We start from the raw sequence: 22,720 nt of genomic DNA, 5'->3' as shown, positions 1-22,720 counted from the left end.
ACCCCACCATGTCAGGAGAGAACTCTGCTAGCGGAGGGGACTGGGTTAGCAACCTTCCTGCTCCAACCAGGAAAGAAATGTACCCACACTGAACAGCTTGTGATATATACCCAGAGAGACAGCTGTATTTCTTAAACCATGGAATAAGCCTGTACCTGCTGGAACCGGAATGATTCTGATCTCTTTTTCTGGTTTAGTTGCCATTCCTTAAAATGAAGTACCGCTTCATCAACAGTGAGTATGCCCATTTTCACTTGCTCCTGTAATGTAATCAGCTGCCGTTGACCTGGGGTTTTCATTCCAGCAAATGGATCATAGATGCTTGACTGAGACAGGTCCCTTACAGGCCTGACTATTGTCTCTGAAGAGAGAAGAACACAAAAAATATTACTGAATTTGTGGCATCTGCGCTTCTCACTGAATAAAAAGAAACGCAAGCACTCTTGATTTAGCAGAGAATAAAGAATTAAAAATTAATGTTTCCTTAGCCAGAAGAGTGTTCTGTCCTTATGCCATCCGCTTATTTGTCAGGGCTAAATGCCCAGCTGAGAGGTAGCCTTGTACGCAAATATGTCCCAGGGATAAATTATGTTTTTAAGAACAGAGATTAAGTGAACAGTACAAAATGTACTCCTTAAAGTACTCTTCTTCCACACTTTAAAAGTCTCTGTCTCCTCAGCAATCCACAAAACAGAGCTTTCACCTTGGCAGTCACAAAGCCAGACTCTTCCTAGGTAATCTGTGCAGTGTAACTCCAGAAACAGAAAGCTGAAAACCCATCCTGCTGATGCTAGCCCTTTGTAACTCATTTGCAACAAAGAGGAGTTCCCAACATGAGATAAAAACTCACATGTGGTTCCTGGCACTCTGATAGTGCACAGGATAAGAGGTGAAAGAACAAGAGCACAGTTTTCGAAGTGCAGAGATCAGTGGCAAGCAGTTCTCTACAGGTTAAATGCCAGGAAATTTTGGTCAACATGCAATGGCTACATCCAGAAGATCAAAAGTGGGACATTGACTCCATGAAGTACTATGGGTCACAATATAATAAAAGGACTTCGATGATCATTATGATCCTGACTGAGGATAAATTCCAAGACAGCAGATATGTAGAGTATGTGATAAAAAGGTACCCCTCTCACACTCTGCTGTTATAAAAAGTTTCAATGTCACATAAGGTCAGTAAGGTCAAGTCATTCATACAGGACTATTATCCCAGAAGTCTTGTAAAACAGACTATTCTGTCACATTTCACACAAATGAAGCTACCTCAGGAGGTTAGCCTTTGGATTACTGGAAAGATTTTCAGGTTGAACTTCTGGCTTACCTTTCTTAACCCTTCCTCTAGGGACATAGAGATTCTCAGGTCTTTGAGCTTTCTGCGCAAAAACTGTAAAACAAGCACTCTTTAGATACCAAAATGCATCTCATGAAGACAGAAGTAGCAAGGATGAATATGGGAAGCATAGACAATACTGTACTGCATTACAGCTTCTGTTACCCAACTAAGTCCATTGAAGAAAACAAGATAATGAGTTGTACCATAGAACTCCCCTTCTATTGACCTCAAAGAATTGAGCTCAGCCACCTCTAAGAGAAATCTGGACATGCTTTCCCCACAGTTATCTCATGCACAAAGAGCCACTGAAATGACTCTCCCACACATTACTGTAGTTCTTGTTAGAATGTTTGTGAAATATGACCAAGATTTCCAAAACTGCCTAGCAAACTAAGAGGCACAATTTTCTTTGATTTCAATTAAACCCCACCTCAGAGGGAAGTATTGAGGTATAGAATCATGTCCTATACAAATGCTATAACATCAATGATATCATTACAGAGCAGCAATGTCTCAATTTATTAGCTTGTAATATCAAGATCTTTCCTACCTAGTTGGATTTGTTTATACCATTTGGGAGTAACCTGCTATCCTACTGCTTTCATTAAGAGAAAGCTCAGGCCAAGACCTCAGGATGCAACATCCCCACGCTTTCAGAGTAGGCAGAAGATGAAAAACACATCTGAAATTGGATCCCAAAGGTAATCCAGCTCCAGAGCCAAATAATCCAGGGGTCTCAAAAACAGGTACATTTTCTTGGTATTTATTTGGCAACTGGAACCCATGTCAAGGCCATTCTACAGCTGACTAGTCTATAGTTTAGGTCCTGGTACCCAACTCACTTTTGGAGATGTACAGCTCATTGTCCGGCTGTGGAGAGCTGGATTCTGGTCTTGGAACAGGAACTGGAGGTCTGCTCGCCATTTCCTGTGGGAAAGTATCTTGTTCCACTGAGTAGTATACATCTTCACCATGCTGCTGGTAAACTCTTTCTTCTGAATCTGGTACATCCATGCTACTGCCTACAACAGAGCAGAGTTGGTAAGACATAAACCTGGCCACTTCACTGAACACTGGATCCTTCCAGGTGCACTATGTACCACATTCTTACCAAGCTGGTCATTTCACAGGCAAAAACATCCAGTTTTGCAATTACTTAAAGTGCCAAAGCCCTTCAAGTCAGGACTTGATAAAGTCACTAACGTCTAGTAGCATTTAAGTGTTTGCCACTAAGCCTGCACCATCTGGTTTGGTGAAAAAACCATAACGGAAAATCTGATAACTGTTTTTAACAACTCAATGAACAGTTAGTTCAATTACTCCCAGTAAATTATCAGTTATGTTATATTAGCTATATCATATCAAACAGAGCACTGGTTTTCAAAAGCCATTTGTGGTGATCTACAAAGTACTACAGAGAATTATTCCTTTGAAATGAGCAATCACCATCAGCTGACAACATATTTGATTGCAGAACAACGTGTCCCAGAGGGAGCTGAGTACACACATATGCACTTAACAAGCCCAGCTACCATTATACCACCTCATCATACCCATTCTGTTCTCACTCCTAACATGACTGCAAAATCATCAAATGCTGCCATACCTGATTTAAAAGCTAGCTTCCCTGTGTTTGCATGCTAGCAAAAAGAATTAAGAGCCCCTAGACTAACTCCCTACTCTGTTATCAAGTCACAAGCAAATAACCTAACCACTGCATTAACTTTCTGATAATGATGTTGTAACACCTAGAAGAGTCAATGGAATGGGACTGCCAGAGCATCAGTGTCGGTAGGGAAAACAGAACAAGATGTTAAAAGCCCTAGACTTAATCTCGCTCTGAGTCCAGCTGAGTCACCCGCAAAGAGTAAGCCAGTATCCCATGGAACCTGGTAAGTCAGGAAAAGGCTTGGACACCCAGATCATGCTCAATGGGGACAGCATGGAGCTAAGGTCTAGCTTTGGTCAGAGAAGGCAGAAGGGAACACTGAAGAGGCAGAGCAAGTTTGGGAACCAGCAGTTCCTTTTCCTCTTTCTACTCTGCTGTTTTCAATGGATGGACTTTTGAATAAAGCATCTACCTTAAAACTCATTACTAGCTTGTGCTGCTCTACTTTATACTCAGCCTCTGCCCATGAGAGGAGTCTGCACCCATATCAGGACACCAGAATTAACTCCCATCACAAAGATAAGAACAAAAGACAGCCTTTCCTGAACTGATACCAGCTGTGTGCTTGCACTCACAGGTATACAAGGACTGGAAGTAGAAATCACTCTTCCTCTGGTAAGAAACTAACCACATTTGTGAAATCACCTCACAAGCTGCTTTTTTCTGTTGTGTCTCATTTGTACCCAGTAAGGCACAGCTGCACACATACAACAGTGTTGACTAGCTCCTATCCTTAACAGATCAAGGAGAAATCTCAATTCCCATTTAATTGCTTTTAACTGTGCTAGTGCCACTCCTCTCTCCAAACAGGTCTCACCTTCTAAAAACTTGCGGAGCATTGAGTCTTTTGTAGTTAGAGAAACTTCATCTCCAGCAACTGGAGTGTCTGGTTTGGATTGAAGCATCTCTACATCTGGAAAAAACAAAACAAAACAAACCCAGGAAGATTAACCTGTTGATTACGCCCTTAAACATGTGGAACAATGTAATACAAGAAAATTATGTGACATTTCAAACAGAACCTTTGGTTTATGGTGAAAATCAAAGAGGAAGCCAGGCAACTGACCAGACATTTGTGTCAAAAAAGGCTCCTAAGTTCTGATGTTCACTCTGCACAAAGGTTTGCCAGCTGTCTGATGGTTACACTTGAGCATGACTAACATTGCTTATTGAGAAGTTCTGACAAGGCTCCAAGCAGGCACTGAGGATTAGCTACTACTGAGAGTGTGTTGGCCAGGTGAAGGCTTTGGCCTCTGCATTGTGCTCCTGAGGGGCCAAACTGTGTGGAAACTCTGACTTGGCAAAACAAGACATTAAGGACAATTTGCCCATGACACAGAAGATAGTATTTGTTTTGTTTATTGGATAAAAGTCAAAACAGCTGGCTGAGTTAATTAGTTGGACTGGAAAGCGTTTAAAGGGTCAGATAATTTAGTATTGAGAAAAGAGTGACAGCAAACAAGATACTTTGTTAGGTCAGTGTTTTGACATAAAGAATTCTGATTTAAAAAAAACAAAAAAGTGTTAACCTCACTGTAAGTCTAAAATTAATCCTAAAACTAAAAATGTTAGGTAACCATGCTTCTAATGATATCAAAACCAAGAGTGATATAAATGAAATGTTGTGAAATAACTATTACTGTGTAAATTAGATGGTTTGAGTTATGTGACAGAATATTAAATATTTCTCTATAAATGTATTTTAAATATTTGCTGACCTATCTTATTTTTTTCCTGCAAAGCTGAGGAGATTATGAAAAAGGGATAAGGAAATGCTAGCAAGATTTTGCTTTGTCAGAATGTTGTGGGTTTCTTTTAAACAATAATTGTCAAAGGACCCACTGACAATCATGTGAATGCACCCAACCTAGCTTTAACCTCCCAGGAATAGCTCCAGCACAGCCACAGCAACACTGCATGCTGTGTGGACTAACCACCCTGGCAGCTTCTCAAGAGCTCTGCAGTCCGTGCCAAGTTGCATGCTGCTGGAGCTAATCCACTCACCACCAACCTAATATAAAGTTCACTTCAGTATCGCTGCACTACATGGAAGCACAGATTTGACATTTGAGAATCCTAAAGAATCAGCACTACAGACCTGTATTTTTCTGTAGAATGACTTTTTCACCTTGCAGCCACCTCGATTATTTTTAACATAGCTTTTAGAAATGAACCTGTAGCAAATTCAGGCCCAGAGGAAAGCCACTACTTTATGGATTTGGGTGTAGAACGGAAAGTGACAGGTGTGCCAAGTTTCTTTCATTCTCTGTGGAGGGAATAGTGTCTTCCCAGTGTCCGCTGTACTCTGCAGGATCACCAAACCAGCAGTGCAGCAGGATACTGCAGGGTTTGTTTTCTGTCACATAGTCAATGTTGTTAAATTCATCAACTTCTTAGCTCTCCTTAGAAGACACAATTGACACCTTGGTAGCCTCTTGCATGTGGGCCTGTCTTGCATACAGATGAGATCTAACATCTCACCCACGTACCAAAATGGGAAAGAAGTTATCAGCTTCGTCAGTGACACCTTCTGTTCCACTTGCTGCAAAAACAGGCTTGTGAGATAGAAGTGACAAGAAGGTGGCGCACACAAACTCTGCATATCACAGGGAAGGTTCCCAGATTTTCCTGAGACTATTGGAGAAAGTTGGTCTGAAGGGTTAGCAGGAAGATACTTAAGTAATTCCTATATGTCAGAATTTAGTAGCTAAGAGGTATTTATTTAAAGAGCTTCAGTTTCCCCTTATAGGGTTTAAAGCTTCAGAAGGGAGCTCAACCAACTTGTGAACAGACAGACATAGAGAAGACGAGTTATGTCTTACAGACCCCTCACAACAGCCAAAATATCTGTGCATGGCACCCTTTAGAACGTAATGGCACCCTTCTCCCTTTAAATATTTGCAAACACTAGATGCCTGCACATGAAGCAAGCCACCTCTTTACAAAGACCAATCCTTTATTATGCATGACAAAGGCTTCAATGTGTTGGCGTAAGTCACAACTCATAACTTTATAAGCAGTTACATTTTTGTGTACAATTATCTCAGTTTACTCAAGGATGATAAGGAGGCTGCTGTTTCTCGCATTAACTAAGGAAAAAATTAAAATCAGTAAGGACAGTGTTGACAGCTTGATCTCAAGAGAATAAAAGTGGTGGAAGAGGGGAAACAACATGCAAGAGAGTATAATTTATTCCATTGCAACTTATTTATATGTGACCTAACATCTACTCTTTAGGTGTTGGAAGTCTGCAAATTACAGGCCAATAGATTTTAGTCAGCTGAAACTCTCTAGGAGAAAGGATTAAAGCTCTGCATGAAACACACACTATCTAGGGTCTGAGTGTCCATGCAGTTCATAGATTATGCAAACAGTGCCAAGGGTCTGGACTTGTTTCCACCAACCCTTGGCCGCTGCCAGTGTCTGAGCTTGGACAGAGGAAATACAGCCTCACTCTTTCCCCAAGTAAAACAGCGTAATAGCACACACACACAAATCCGGCAGTTTAACCTTCAGACAAATCAAACGGGTCTTCAGCACTTTGAAGAGTCCTTGCTCTCAGAGTCCCTCTTGCACACAACTCCAGCCCACTCAAAATACTCTGTTTTGCAAAAATCAGCAGAAGGTGCTGGTGAAATGAAAGCAGAAAAAGCAAAGCACTACCTGATGCTGCAGTTCATACTACCAGACTGATAGAATGGAGGTAACCCTCTCTTTTTGCTATTCAGCTGCTGTTTGTTACAATGTCTGAGTGACTCAGCTAAATGACATTTACCTGCAGCCTGCACCAACCTGGAGCATATTCTGGAAAATTATGTTTGACTTTGCAGGTATTTGAAAAGTGTAATAAGAGGGAAGTGCTCTTCTGAAGCAGGAAAGATTAATGATAAATTAAATAAGGCAATTCAATCTCATTATTAAAGAACAGCAAACAAGGTAACAGCAGGAGCTAGTAAGTTCCCACTGATTTGGTTAGGAGTACTTTATGTCCTACACTGCTCAGGGCATTAAGACCTACCTGGGAAGGAATGCTCCCCTCTAGCAGAAGGGGAGTCAGTGTTCTGTAGATGAACAAAACCTTTTACTTTTTTTTTTTTTTAATTTCATCATTTATCTCAAAACGTAAAGGGACAAGTAACAACTCAACACAGGTGTGTGAAACTCTCATGCAGCATCAGTTTAAGTAAAACTGGGCCCTTGCACAGCTTCTGCACTTTCTCTGTAAATGTTTCCCCAGGACCAAATGCAGAGAGAAAAATGCATTGAAAAAAATCAGAAGTCAGATAAGAATACAAGATCTAACAGAACACTTTGGTGTTCAAGGATTTGCTACTACTTTTAACTCATTACAAGGGCTCCAGTACTATGTTACCTCGTTCTCAAACCAGTTCCTGCCAGACAAATGACCTTGTGATATCTAACCTTCCTTTGATCAGTCTCTGAAAAACTGTGGTGGAAGCACATCTTGATCACAATAAATGGGCGTGCTGCCATAGTATGGCTACACTTCAGATAACCTAGGTATTGCCCTCTACACTGCAGCCATAACTACTCACATAAGGGTTACTCTGACCTGGAGAAAAGTACCTCAGTAGAAGTTGATTATGATTTCCTAGGGAGCTTTTTATCCCCACGAACCTTTAAGTCATTACAAAAGCTTGAACCCTTTATTTGTGATGGCAGCTCTAAACCAGCCAGCGCTCCCATTAATTTCAGTGAGTGTTTGCCTGTGTGCTGGTATTGTAAATAATATTGAAACACCTTTGCTTTGAGAGAACCAATCTAAGTGTTGAGCATTGTGTCAATTTAAACTTACCTGTTACAATACAGGTAGATTTTAAGGACAGTTCAGACAAGCTGTAAATATTCTTCAGTCAAAGACTAACAGACTACATAAAAACGCAGAGATTTTCAGTAAAAAAACTCCTGCATGGAAGATTGACGTACAGGAGCAATACACTAGGAGAACTCTAGAAGAAGCAGGAAGAGTGCTCAATGTTCCCAGCTGAGGTATTACAGATAAGCTGTATCCAGCAACTCACCAATGAAGAAAACATTTTAAAACACAGACTCATTCAGCTCTGCTTTTCAGCAAAGGAATCATAAGTACCTATTTTAGCGACAGCTTGAGTTTTTACCTTTCTAGTCCTACTATCCCTGCAGAGGCTGCAGCACACTTGCACACCAGGAGAACGTTCTTGTGTGGATCCCAGAGACCTCCGCCACCCTGCTGATGTGGCTGTGCTTGCAGAAACTTCCCCTAAAAGACATATGCCTGCTGGGCCTGGGCTACTGAGGAGGCTTAAGGAAAACAGCCTGGCTTAGGCTTCAAATGCATAACCTTTCCTAGCTCTCTATCTCCATGCCTGTCAGCCAAGCAGGCTCTGTTTCTTGAATTCATCCAAAACACCAGCCAAACTCCCTCCTGAGATCCATCAGAGTAAGGCAGGAAAACTTGTGTACTTGAAGTGTTTAATTTAACGTGGCTTGTTTGGCAGGAATAGGCAAGGGGACAGGCACACAAGCCACTGAGACAGCAGACTGAGGGAGGCGGTGATCTTCAGTAGGGAAGAAGAAACAAGCACCTTAAAACAATTAGTTCCTCCACCAACAATCTGCAGGGCTGGCAAATGGTTTTCTTGTCAGGAAGCTATTCTGATCTTAATCTGAACCAATACAAGAATATTTTCAGAGATGCTTTTCAGAGTCCAGTTCAAAAGTGGTTGATTACAGGGAGCTTGATTTGCATGCACAAAAGAAAGGAATATCGCCTACATAGTTTCTGGGCAATCTGGACATTTCAGGGGTAGAAGACAAGAAGTTTGGCTTAGTGGTTTTAAACACATTTTTTCCCCCTCTAGAGACTTAATCAACCCCATTCATAGGTGCACTGATTGCAGGCAGAGCTTCCAAACATCTAGAAACACTCTCCCTCTTTACTGCAAACAACAGCAGCTTTGTTCCTTATAAGTCAAACCAGCCTTACTGCTTATCTCCACCTGAAGGCAGAATAGTGCTGGCTTTGGTAGCAAAACTATCCCTGCAGTAGCCAAACAAAACTTAACAAAAAAGAGTTTATGATTTCAGGCAGAGAACCAACAAAGTCTTCTGGACTCCATAATCAACAATGTGTTCTATAACATCATTTAATCTAAAAGAGGAGAAAACCAGCCCAGGACAGACATAGCCTATAAGTAAAAGTATTTCAGTAAGAAAACTTTATCCTTGATGCAGCACACTTAAAACTGCAGAAACACTAGAAGTCCTTATGCAGGTACTTAAACTGTAATAAGCTAGATTCTCTGCTCATCATGGGAATCATAAAATATATCAGTGGGATGAAGTCTGACCAAATAGGCAGATGAGAAATTGTAAATTTGCTGTTCTTACTTAATATAGGTACTTAACTTGATATTTGCAGTGACTGAATACTTGCGGCCTCACTGAATATTAATGGAATAGTGAAAAAGTTAAATATCTGCATATTTATCAGAATTAGCTCTATATTTTTAGCAATAAACCAAGTGGATTAGAATAATGATTTTTCAATTATAATCTTTTCAGTACATATATTTCTAGATGTTGGTTGTCTTTTGTTGAGGTAGAATCTCAGCTCTTGTTTTTCATTTTCCCAGTTTTCAATAAATCAGTGTATTCTTTTCCACTAGTGTCTGCAAGCCAGAGTGTCCCTACCTCCCTGGATCTCAGGAGGGAGAAGCAGGACATGGTAGAAAATTGGTCTCTTCAAAATATTAATTCTCTTTTTCAGGGTTCAGAGTCCTCAAAGCACTGAGGAAACAGTTCTTGATCTTGTAGAGTGGCAATCAAAGAAAGGTTTAGAGCAATTTTATCAGCCATGCAACATCAGAACTGGAGGATGGTTTCCTCGTGGTGAGAGCAGAAAAGCTATAACCAGCCCTTACTCTGAAACTGAGGTCAGCTTAGGCCTCTTGGACAGGGGCTCTGAACAACCTGATCTAGTTGAAGATATCTTTGCTCATTGTAGGGGTGTTGGACTAGGTGACCTTCAGAGGTCCCTTCCAACTCAAACCATCCTACAATTCTGTAATTCTATAAATATACATACAAAGATCTTCTGGGGCACCAGGGACAAATCCAGCCATGGATTCATAAAGCTCTTCATCGGATCCAGGATTCAAGGAACACTTCATTAACAGATCAGTGGAGAGATGAGCCATGGACTCATAAACAGATTCATCCTCCTCGCCTTGCATGAGCTCTTCCTTAATGTGACTCTTCAGCATATCTGCAGTTTCCTGCAGAGGAAGGAGGGCAAGAAAAAAAAAATTTCAAGTCTCATTTAAATAAAGAAACTGGAGAATCAAAGCAAGCAAAAGATATCTCACTCTCCCATGACTGATGGAAAAAACCTTCTAAAAGTAGCCATTCCCAATGACTAAGGCTTCTCAAAGGAATTAAATCCCCACTACAGCTGTCTGGGCCCTGCCTTCAAGATCTATGTTGTATTAATAGGTAATGAAGGTGAGAAACAAGTTGGTGCTGACACACTGACTACTCATTACAGCCTCTCATCCCCTCAGTTTCATGTCCTACCTGATGTCTGTAAGCTCCTAGAACACAGGCAAACCTCATTCTAAAAATACAAATGCTTGTCAAATGCTATTTTGGGGTAAGCGTAGCTGACCATAAGGGGGAAAGCTTGCCACATGTGAAGCACTTACAAGAAAGCAAAGTTTTAGCTTTGGTGTAGATTCAGTTTCAGTTTCTTGCCATTAGCAGTAGCACGTTAACACCCAGAGTGGGAGTACACAGACCCCTTTCTGTGAAATTAACAGGAAACCTCACAGCACGTAGCTGTTCATGTAATACAGGCAACTTTCAATTCACAGGACAGCAGAACCCTCTTCTCACATATTTGCAACTTGGAGTAGGGGGGGTGGGAGAGCAGATCTTCAAACCATGCAAGGGAGCAAAATATAAAGCTTCGTCCCAGCCCCCTTCCCAAGTTCCAACCATGTCACAAGCACAGCCACCTTAACCAGTTGCAGTGCTGCAAGATATTCTTCCATCCACAACAGCTACCTTATGGGCCTTCACAGTCAAAACAGGTCAAGCAGGTAGCTCATTTGATGCTTTAGAGAGGTGCAGAGGAACTTTTGACAGAGAGAAAATTAGGTGAATAAAGAGGTTTACTGTGATTTTCAGATATCCATGCTAGTAGTACTTCTAGCCACTACCTTGCAGTGGACACACAGGTGCAGATCATTTGTGTGCTCTGGTACTAAGCTGCACTAGCCTGATGGCCAGTAGCAGGATCTACTCTCAACATAGGTCTGTCACTGTGCTGGTGGAGAGAACACAGGAGGAGCAGAGTACTGCCATAAGATACTGGAAAGGCTTCCTAAGCATCTCTCGCTTACCTAATGCAAAGATTTTAATTACACAATTTACAGTTTCTGCAGCCCTCCTGATCTCAGAACAGGGAATAGCATTTATTTAGCTCTTATGTATAACCCTAGGTTCATGCTTATTTCAAGAAGCAAGCCCCAAGTTGCCTGTGCAGCTGGAGTCAGGTCCATCTGGACATGTCAAAGTGCCATTTTCTGGGGATGGGATTAGCTCAAAGAGAACTGAGTTGTGAATTGGGCTCCCAGACAGAACAAGTAGGGAGTGGAAAGCTATCCTAATGCAGAAATGGAAGAAAGGGATTTGGAGCAGGCAGACTACACAGATAAACTGTGAATGAGCTAATAAGCAATCCAGACTGTGCTATGACTGATCAGAGAGCATCCCAGATTGTACCTTCCCAAATATATTCTGTTCCCATATTAGTCCCTAAAGTAAGCGGGATGAAGGGGCTGTAGTTTTCCCAAGATCAGAGGTTACAAGAGTGCATCAGGTACCAACCACGTCCCTGCAGAAACTTCATTAGAAGGATGGATGATAAAGAAACCCAGCATGGCAGTCTCTGCTTCTATCTTATCTGCTCTGTGCAAAAGCCCCAAGAACTTCCGCAGCTCCAGAGATGTACTCCACCCTCCAGCCTGGAATCTTTCAGTGTGGCTGGATGTCTGTCTTCTACACCCTACCACACCACACTGCAACCTTCATTACACCATCACTCCTACTACCACGACATCAAGTGCCAAGCTTGGTGCCGCTGCCCACACCTGCTGTAGGACAATGCAGGACTGCTGCTCTTCTTACCACATATTCATCAATGAACTGGCGGAGGTCCTTAAAGCCATGCTTTTCTGCGATGGTGTTTGGATAGTGGCCATACTTGTTGGCTACACTGTAGGCCTGCAGTGCTCCAGGGCATGTCAGCAGCAAGGCGGTGAGGTTCTTCAGCCCGTATCTTGCAGAAAAGTGAAGCAGTGTTGGCAACTCCTCATCCCTCTGATCTGTGAGAACAGGAGCCTGTTAGAATCCAAGTTTATCTCTAACAGCAACAGAGCCAATAGGTGAGAAACAAAGTTCCTAGCAAATACACAGACCAAAGCAGATGTGAAAGCCCTGAAAAGTATAAATACATTTTCAAAATGGAGCTAACCTTGCAGAAATCAACTGAAGTACCTAGTGCATCTCAAGGCTTAAGTCTTATGACTTTTAGTGAGGAATCTGGCACTGTAACAATGAAACATATGTAGGATCACAGGGTTGCAAGGACCTCTTAGATCATTATTCCAGTAGAATACAGCTGCTGTAAGGCGACCATGTCATGGTGCCACACCAATCAAACTGCTTAGTGTCCACTGTGCACCTTAGAGCAGAGTCACAGGGTTGGGGGAAAAGGACTGGGCTGGGGAGAAATGCCATGTGGGACTGGGAGAAGAAAAAGTGAAGAAAATATGGGAGAATTTTGGGGAGCATCATCTTTTCACTTTGGTTGTGTTTGAAGCTGTCTACATAGCTGCATCTGTCGCAGCGCAAGGAAGTGAGACTGGTGCATGTAATAAAAAAGGGTCACCTGACCCAAACAGCAATCCCCAATCTATAGGCATCATGAGAAACTGAGCTTCCTGGCTGAGATCCAAAATTTGAGACAGCCTGTTCAGGTATCAGACACTCCAGTGTTAATGCACTCCAAGGTAAAACAACTGATCCAGATGAAGTTTAAAAAGAAAACAAAAACCTTTCAACTTACTTGTTGTCATATCTTCTTCTTCCAGCTGGTTGATTCCAAACAGGTGTAAGCCACTGGCAGGAATGTTGTTCTTCAGTGACTCAGTCAACAGTTTGTCCAGTGCTTCTATGCTGTATGGCACAATTTTAAAGGCCTGGAGAAAAATGAAAAAATATTTTGTTTGGGGGAGACTGGAGATTCGGTTAGGGTGAGATTTATAAGGTGTTTCTTTATTTAGAGCATATCAGAAAACAGTAGACATAAACACTGAAGGTAGCAACGTTCAGGTCAAGCAGAGAACATTAATAGCTTCCTGGTCCAGAAACAGAGCGTCACTAATCTGCACAGATGAGAAGCCTACACTCCATAACAAGACAGAGTACAATGAGAAAGTCACTCGGGCAACTGGAAGCACAGAAAATTCTTATTTCCTCCTTCTTGACAGGTATAATCTTACTTCTGATACTGTTCCAATGAAGTGTCACTCCTGCTTTAAGCATGAACTAGCCCATTTTTAATTGCTCTGGTGTACACTCTGGGTTTGGCTTTTGGACTGGTTCTTAACCAAAGACTGAGAAGCATGCCTGTTCCCCAAATAGAGGCACAGCCCGGTACCAGCTGCTCCACAACTTGAAATAAAAAGGGGAAAGAGGGTCTCTCCAGCCCCAGGTACACTGATGACTAACAACCCTGCTCTGTAGGCTTCCGCTACATGGTTGATCAGGGACATGCAGGCAGGCAGCAAAGACAACGCATCTGGACAACTTGCTTGTGCAAGTTTTATCCCTCTAATAAGGTTCAGATACTCCAGCTGTGCAAAATATGAGAACTGATGAGTGGCTTTAAAGAAAAAAAACGCTAAGAATAAACAAATCATTTTATGTTAACTCCATTCAGCTAGTATGAATCTTTGCTACCTTTTCACATCTTTTCCAAGAACACTTAGATACAAATTTGCAAACAATTTATTTCTTTACTGTACTTTCTGTTATATCAGGTTCTGTCATCCCAGTCTTTTCAAGTCATCAGGGTCTAAATGTGAGTGTTGACTGACTGCAGTTTTTGTTAGTTCAACAGCCTGAGTTATGTTAGCCAGCTATTTGCTCCAGAGACAGAAAAAGCACTCAATGCTTTCACTAAAAGGGGATGTTAAGGTTATGTGAAAATCCCTAAATAACCTTGCATTTCTTCATTTCAGAAGAGCTACTTCATGACAAGCACTTTTGCTTTTGTCCACTTGTGCAGCCTCTGAAAGAACTGATTTCCATAGCAGCTGTTTGCTGGAGTCATTACCTGGCACATGAACTGTACCGGGTTGGCTGCATTAGCCAACAGACTGCTGATTTCCTCCATGTCGGTGTGATAGGTGACACTTGCTGCTCCCACCATCAAATCCCCTGAATATATCTGCAGAGACACTGTCCCAGAGGTTAAATCTGAAAAGAAAGTGAAGAAATCACTGTTAAAAGAAAAAATGGAAATAGGTCTACATCAAATACCTTGGGTTTGGAGATACTGCCAGCTGGATGCCAAAACAGTTTCTGTTGTACTGAATTAATGAAGAGTCAAGAAAAAATATGTTGGTCTGAACACTAGGTAGGAAAGTACTTTGGAACTGCCTTCTTCGTAGTTACGTCAATGTACATCACCTGTGACCTGCTAGGTCCTCTGCTAACAGTAGTCTGGACCACTAATGTTAACAGCACACCATCGCAAACTAGAAAGCCTCACATCTCTCCACGCCTGGCTTCCTCTGGAACAGTCTCTAAATCATGCCATAAAATATGAGAGCTGGGGAAGGAGGGGAGAGAAAACAGAAGAGTCACTAGGGGTTTTGCAACCCCTGTAAGCCACACTAATCTCTGAACGAAATCAACTTAAAATAATTCCAGCTTTGCAACTTTAGCCATGCACAGGATTTCTCTCCTGCTTGCACCTTGGGAGGTTCTTGATGTTTTGTCCAGTGTGTATTCATAGGTCTGAACTGTCACTTTCAAACAAATATTTTGAATCCCAGTGAAATTGATCTTTCCCTGTATACATGTCTGGCTGTTAACAACTCAGGAACTGATGAAGGGAATTAAAAATATATTTTTTACTGTTAGAAACTGCAGAGCTTACATAGTTGTAAACTCCATCAATGTGAAGGTCATGTTTATAATTCAAAGTGCAAGTTAGTTTCCAATCTGTGTTTAAATTATAAATCTTGATTTAAGACAGATTAAGTTGAACACTTATGTGGATGAGGTCACCTTCTTTAGATCAGTCCACCTCACTGAATTAATGGGAGTTGCTATAATGACTATTAATCTTTATTCTCAGATCTGCCACAATGACTCTTCAAAGAGGACAGACCAAAGTAGATTAAATAAAATCATGCCGGGAAATTACTATCAATCTATAAGGCTCAGAAATCTTGCCCCTAAAGTTTAGTGAACCTGACGTTTAGACAACCTACAGTTTTGCAAATATAAATATCTAGAGTGACAGAACATATGTAAATTGAAAGGTAAGCCAGGATAAATAGTTTCAGTTCTGATCACAGAGAGATCAACATTAAGCACATGCTGTTATAGTCATGCAATTATTTACTGGCACTTACTTATCTCTTGGTGCCCTGCCAATACTAACATGGTGGTGGTGGTTATAACATGCAGCTAAGTTCAAAGTGCTTTACAAGCTGCAAACTGCTCTCAGAACTCCCAGTAAGGTGTTTCTACACTGCAACCCTGCCACTGCTGAGGGGTAAACAGAGGCCCCAAGCAGAGGTCTATCTCAATTCCTCATCACAAAAGCATCACGAATGAGAATGTAAGTTCAATATTTCCCGGCCCCAAATTCTGTGCTGCAACCTTTACCCTCATCCCTCTGGAACTTTTCAGGACAAGCGGGCTGAGATAGGAAGAAGCAATGGGGTGGAGAGAGGGGGGAAATCTCAGCCCAGCTTACTTGGAGCCTCCACAGAGATTGTGTACTCATTCTCCATCTCAGCCAGCACACGCACAGATGATGCATTCTCTGGAGAGAATTCAACTTCAGTTTTCACTTCGCCATCTAGTTTACATTTCATGATAACATAAACTGTTGTCTGCACCTAAGAGAAAAGGCATTACAACATGCACATTCATAACATAAGAACACTTACTTTGTTAAGTTCCTTTTCTAGGGATTTTGTTGTCACTGCAACTAACAAATTTTCATCTGCCATTTTCATAGTCCTGAATATTTTTCATAAACATCTTCCAGTCACGAAGTAACTGGGCAGCTGGCTTCTGTTACAGCTTACACCAGCATAGATACATGCATTAAATCGATAAAACTCCAGATTTATCAACTAGATTTATAAACTGATTAAATCCAGATTTATAACATTATTTAGTTTCAATTCTATCACTCTCTTCCCCCAAGCAGCACAGCCCCATTCTAAACAGAAAAAAGGAAGAAACTTTCAGTACGAGGGGATGCTATACTAAGAAATGCTGGTTTTTGGACAGAAAGCCATGATCCGAGCTCTTTGGAGTCACTTGCAGGACATGCACCAGAATTGTCACATTAGACTGCATCCAGGCTGTAGAGTTAATTGGCTCATTACAATCACTTTACTCCACTTGCCAGCCCTAAATCTCACCAGAATGGAAGATGGGAAGTCAAGAGTGTGAACTTGCCTCACAGCACACAAGGCAAACAGCAATGTTAATGAGACTATCTGTCAATAATTGACATTGCAGCCTAGACAACACTGGGCCCTGCTTGGTGCCAGGCTATTTCTGGGCCCAGGGAACCGAGCTCACAAAACAGAGACACTGAGGATAGCAGGCTGAGAGGGAAGATGACAGAAAATGAATTAGGGACTAATTCCCAGGCCTGTAAAGCTGTCCATTACTGAGCAGTATAATGGATTGCACAAGCCCACAGTAAGAACGTAGCCCAAGGAGGCAACATACAGTACCCCACACCGTATGCGGTCAGGCTGCACCACCAGATGGTCCCCAGTGCTCCTGGATGATCCATGTCCTTCACTCATAGTGAGTCTGTGGGAGTAAACTGGGTTCTTCTCGTCTTCCGTTTCTGTATCAGTCACAGAGTCACAGCCTGAGTCTAAAAGAAAGCATACGGAGTTCTGTTACATCACTCCCCTTTGCTGAAAATGCACATCATACACATCCATTCTGAAAAACAGCCAGGGAGGTGGTGGGGTGAAACTTGCTATTCTTCTCAAAGTAATGCTTAGAAAAGGGGATCTAGTCAAAGAAAGGGAAACTACAGAGCTTCCTCTTTTATTTCCTTATGTGGAGAACACCCACAAAGACACAAAAGTGCTGGAGTAGCACTGAACACGCTTACAAAACAAAAGCCAAAGCCACTAGTTGCTGAGATGGATAGTTCCTTCTCGCATTAGATAGAAAAACTAGTATGTCAATGTCTAATATAAGAATGATTGGCAACTGAACTCATCTGACTCCAGCTGAGCTTTGAGTACAATGCAGGATGAGCAGCAGCCTTTAGTCTTCCTCTCCTAAAGCAAATGAAGAAAACTAACTTTTATTTCATTTCAGTAGCATCTCCCTGCTTATGTTGCTCACCCCAACTCCCAAGTTCATTATTGTGTCACCAAAATACAACATGAGGCAGTAGTTTGAAAGGATCCTGTTCTTCAAGCAAGAAATATAAGCTCCTGTACCTATACAACAGTGAAATTGAAACCCAGAGCCTTTGCATTGAAGAATAACAGTACTCTACCCAAACAGACCCAAGAGTAGAAGTAAATGCATGTAACCCTACAATCTGTGTGTACAAAACAACATTCTCGTTCTTGTTTCCCAGTAATAGCATGGATATTGATGGAAGAGCAAACTGAAATGATATCACTGGCTGCAAAAAAAGCCTAGCAAGAATGAAAATAGATTACAGGTCTCCTGCCCCTGCTAGGAAACACTTTTCCCAGCTAGAGAAAGGAAAAAACACACAATTTTGTACCTACTTAGTAGAGAGCACTTTCTTATCTAGTTTCTACCTCTTGATTCACATGATTCACACTGTTTTTCCCGTCTCCCAAAACATGTGGTGAAAGTCACTGATTTCCTCTTGCCAGAAGACTAGCATGAATTATTGAAACTCTATCTGCCATGACCAAAATTTTCCAAACCCTGCAAAAATGTGGAGCAGCCAAGGACTTCAGACAACATTTTGAAAGTTATTTATTATTGACTACTTACTGTAAAACACATCTGTAAAGAGCAGTACAAATTATTTACTAGATGAAAACTCAAATTTGGACTGGCAGAGGTTTTATATTAGTAAGAAACGTTCTATTTAAAATGCTCAGTCCTGATGAGACCCAACCACACTGTCTAATCTGTGGCATCCATACAGCGAAGTTGCCAACAGTCCAGGTTTTACTCAGAATCCCCCAAACTCTGGGTACCTCAAGTTTTCACAAAACAAGAGAGTCAAAGTTATTAAAGCAGGCTTATATTAGGAGTTCATGGCCTGCCAGTTTCAAACAGTGAAGCTAGAAGGTAGGAATTTAAATCTAGACTACTGCATTATTATAATTACCAAAGACTTAAACTTAGGACATTTGAAATTCTTTGTTATGCACTTTTTTTTCCTATACATTTAAATGGGATTTCACGAATTATATGAATGCAACTTTGCTTTCAGGAGACAGGTTTTAAGCCACAAAATTTTAGCGAATCATTCAGCTGACATTTTTTTCCACAAACAGTGGTTCACATACACTTAACTTTAAGTATGTGAATCACTCCACATGGCAAGGAAACCTACTCACATGAGTACAAGTAGATTGTTGCTTTGATGTTTGCTGCAGAAAGAGTAAAGCAAAAAATCTGCAGCTCAGCTCTGTAAAGTTCAAGTAAGGCATCACCACCAACATCAACATTTCTTAAAGCAAATCTAGAACAGTACATGTAATTTAGCAAATAGACTTTAAAACTGCACCAACACAAATACACAGATTTGACTAAGAAACTACTTTGACACAAGGCTATGTACTGAATGTGATCTTTTTGGATTTTTAGACAGTGGTACTAAGTATTACAGAAAATGGACTGAGGTTTTAAATTCCTTAACTCACTATTTTAATTGATACTGTCCAAAGTCATCAGCTGAAAGAGGCAGACCCCAGTTTTGGGAACCCTTCTCTTAGAGAAAGGTGGCTACTCCCACCTGGGAGTGTGAGGCTGCCCAGCTGCACAGAAGAAAACAAAGCACTGGTCCCACATCCTTCCCTTACGTGACAGCTGCCATGTCAGGCATTTGGCACATGCAGAGCAAGACACCAGGTCTTTTGGGGAGGAGAAGAGGCAACTATGACTAGAAGTGTCTCTGTAATCTCTGTTGGTTTTTTCCAATATGACTACATCAGAAAGATTAAGATTACCACAGATGAGAGCAAATGATGACCAAATTGCAGCAAAGCATTATTGTTCCTGTAACATATGCACAAGCTGACACTGGCCAGCATCCTGACACTGAGGGCATCATTCCCACCCCAATATGGAACCATTAGTGTGGTAATTTGTACCTTACTTGCCCACCATATGGTCCATTTCAGAGGAGAATGAAACTTAAAGCTATGGATCTCAGCTACAACATCTACAGTAAGGAAGGATAATAGGCGAGCAAGAAGTGAACAAGCCCCCCAGTCTCTTCGCTTTACTGATGTTATTTGATACGAGAAACAAATTACCAGATAAGAGTTTTTAAGAAGTTCTGGCATTGCCTGATACTGTTTTGCCCTTCCACATTCTCGTAACAGAGTTGACTGCCCGGAGATGACATGCAAGAACAGAGCTGTTAGGTAATATGGGAAGCAGCATGCAATGTTAATCAGTAACTGGATTAACAGCTGACGCAACAGGCACTTGGAGTTTCGGGTATGAATTATTCATCTGTTTTTTCATTCAGAAAATTCTGAAATTGCAAATTACCAACTTCCCACATAAGCAGTGAAGTGATGCTATGGTCATCTTGCAAGTTCTAGTCACAGGCTACTGACTTGTGAACATGCAAGCACTAGAAGAGGAAAGCATCTCATTACATTCAATAATATCCATGCTCTAAAGATACTTGAGTAATGGCAACTCACTTGCATACACAGATTCAGCAATTATATCATCATAATGACACTACAATTTTATGATTCTCTGATACCCAGGCTAGAGGCCATCACTGAGGAGATGAACAGAACCATTAGAAAACTAAGTGAATACCTGAATTGAGTTTCTCCATGAGCAGCTGCTGTAGTCAACAGCTCATGGTTATAAAGGGCTCTGCCTTGACTGGAGGGCCTTTCTGTTCCCCTTTAAATTAAGGCTACCTCAGGCCACGCTTGAGTCTGTGAAATACTTGTGAGAATAGCAGCAAGGGGAAGAGATGCGGTCCAAGAAACACAACCACATTTCCCCTTGAAGAACATGCCCCCCTCCACGAAACGTCAGCAGCTGCGCTGCAGAGAGAAGCCCCGTGCCAGCCCCTTCTCACCTGCCCTGCCAGGCTGTCTGCACAGCTGCCCTGCAGAAACTCACCCCTGGGAAAAGCCCGGGGAAAACACAGGCACGGCCTTGCGCTCCACAAGCCATGTAGCGGCTTTAGAAACCAACGTGAAGCAGCCAGTTATTTTGACCTGTGGCTGTGCAGCGCACATAGCTCGCTCTGTCATCCATTTCCTCCTGGTGAAGCCAGTGGGCTATCGGCATGGAGCCGGCAGCTGTGGTTTGTCAGAAGTCAGCCCTCATACCACAGGACACACGAATGCTCGGAAGGAGTCAGCAGCCTGTCCAGACCACTCTGTCATCCAGATATTAAGGCAAATGGCAAGAACTGGGCCACAGCTTGAACATAAAGTTTCTGCATATGTATATTACCCCCTCGCTGGCGTCTTGTGAACACTCTATACATTGATCAGCTCAACAATCGAGAAAACTATCTTTCACGAGGCCACAGACACCCAGAGCAACAGGGAATGCCCTCAGAGAGAGCTCCTGCTGTCACCTGAAGCTTGCAACTGGCCAGCCTCCTTTTCCAAGTGCAAACAAGGACATTAAGTCTCCCAGAGCAACTCCAGCTGCATTTGTGAGAAGCAGGCAGAGTACTGACAAAGCAGGGCAAGTTATCTTTTGTCATGCCAACCTCCGAGCCCCTGCTTTACCAAGGAGATACAGGCTCAGCAGTGAAACATCTTGTGATAATCCCTCAAGACTGGGTTATGCTGTAGCAACATTTCCCCTTTCAACTAAGTAGAGAGAACCAAGCAAAAAAGCAGCAGGTAAACAGAGAAAAACGCAGGAAAATGTAAGATTTCGTAAAACTGTCCATATAGAACAAAAAGTATGGGACATGTCCCCTTCTCTTCAAACCTCTTACCCAAGTAGCTCATCTACAAGCATAGCACCTAAAACCAGATTTTCAGTTCTGCAAAGAAAGTGGTCACATTTCATTTGTCCTTGGAAGTTACAATAAACTAGTTCTCATCCTCCATCAAGGAAACAAGCTGTATTTTACTATGACAAGTTTTGCTTGAGCTGGCACACATACACATGCTTGTGCCTCTCTTAGGGAGGTTGGATCCTTATGAAGAACAGAAGCAGGTTATTAAGAGACCTGTTGACAGGACCAGTGTTTCAGCAAATCGTAAGAAGCTAGAAGGTGAGCTGTGTTGACCTTTGTAATCTACTATGACACTATATACCCCTCATACTCAAAAACATACGTTACTCCACAGTTCCTCTATAAATAGCATCTCATCCAAACTTTAGGAACAGGCTTCTTTGTTATATTTTATAATTACAGACATGTAACTGAAAAAAGAAAAATGTCTTTGCAGCAGGTTTTCGTGATCTTCATGAAAATTTAACTCAAGTGAATAAATCTGTTCACTTTCTTGGTTCAGTGTTCCCAAATGTTGCTTCCAAGTTATTTTTTAACTCCACCTTTAAAACAAAAAGTATTTGGAGAAAGCTGAGTCACCAAAAGTTGTTTACAATGCCAAGGGCAACTCCATGTCACTCCTGTAAATACTGGAAGGTAGTGAGGAGAAAGTGGCCAATAAATACCCTACTTGGGTTTCAGGAACAGGAAACTCAGCACATAGTTTTGAGAACATGAGTTAAATAAAGGAAAGTCTGAAAAGCCACAGGAGTAGAGAGGACATAGAAGAGAAAGCAAAGAGAAAAAATATGAAAAACACCAAGTGCTAGAAAGCAGTGATAAAATAAACACCTCAATCAGGTGGGGAATTGGCAGAGAACAGGAAAGTAATCCACAGGATCAAAGACAGCTTCTGTGGAAATATTCCAGTTTAGGGACAAATGTCACCATTAACTTCCAGTTGCCTGCTTGGGCTGGATGCAGTTTTTAATTATTCCTGGCACTCCTTATTAATGTGAAACTAAAAGTGAGACTGAGGAGGCAAGGTCATCTGCAAAGCAACTGTGATCAGACTGATGCATATAACCACTGCACCTCATGTGACATTCCTGATGCACAAAAGCACAGGTAGGAATCCCAGATGGAAGTCTTTCCTGCATTAGGAACAGATGGAAATGGATTAACACACCTCTGGAATTCTTGTCATGGATAC

At 41.7% G+C, this 22,720-nt stretch overlaps 1 protein-coding gene across 2 annotated transcripts in view; it reads right to left on the bottom strand.

The window, feature by feature from the left end:
• PIK3AP1 (phosphoinositide-3-kinase adaptor protein 1) overlaps positions 1-22,720 on the bottom strand; it is a 42,585-nt gene that overhangs the window by 5,572 nt on the left and 14,293 nt on the right. For both annotated transcript variants that reach the window (XM_065639085.1, XM_065639087.1), the window contains 10 exons: positions 17,066-17,214; positions 16,066-16,210; positions 14,410-14,552; positions 13,138-13,270; positions 12,198-12,394; positions 10,096-10,285; positions 3,826-3,921; positions 2,182-2,361; positions 1,328-1,390; positions 156-361 (listed from right to left, as the gene is read on the bottom strand). In XM_065639085.1, coding sequence (XP_065495157.1) covers positions 156-361; positions 1,328-1,390; positions 2,182-2,361; positions 3,826-3,921; positions 10,096-10,285; positions 12,198-12,394; positions 13,138-13,270; positions 14,410-14,552; positions 16,066-16,210; positions 17,066-17,214 — 1,502 coding nt within the window. The remainder of the gene's footprint in view (positions 1-155; positions 362-1,327; positions 1,391-2,181; positions 2,362-3,825; positions 3,922-10,095; positions 10,286-12,197; positions 12,395-13,137; positions 13,271-14,409; positions 14,553-16,065; positions 16,211-17,065; positions 17,215-22,720) is intronic.

The sequence above is a fragment of the Caloenas nicobarica genome, chromosome 7 (genome assembly GCF_036013445.1).
Source record: "Caloenas nicobarica isolate bCalNic1 chromosome 7, bCalNic1.hap1, whole genome shotgun sequence".
NCBI classification, from domain to species: domain Eukaryota; kingdom Metazoa; phylum Chordata; class Aves; order Columbiformes; family Columbidae; genus Caloenas; species Caloenas nicobarica.
Note: the sequence above shows the minus strand (reverse complement) of the source record. Positions and strands in the feature narration are given on the sequence as shown.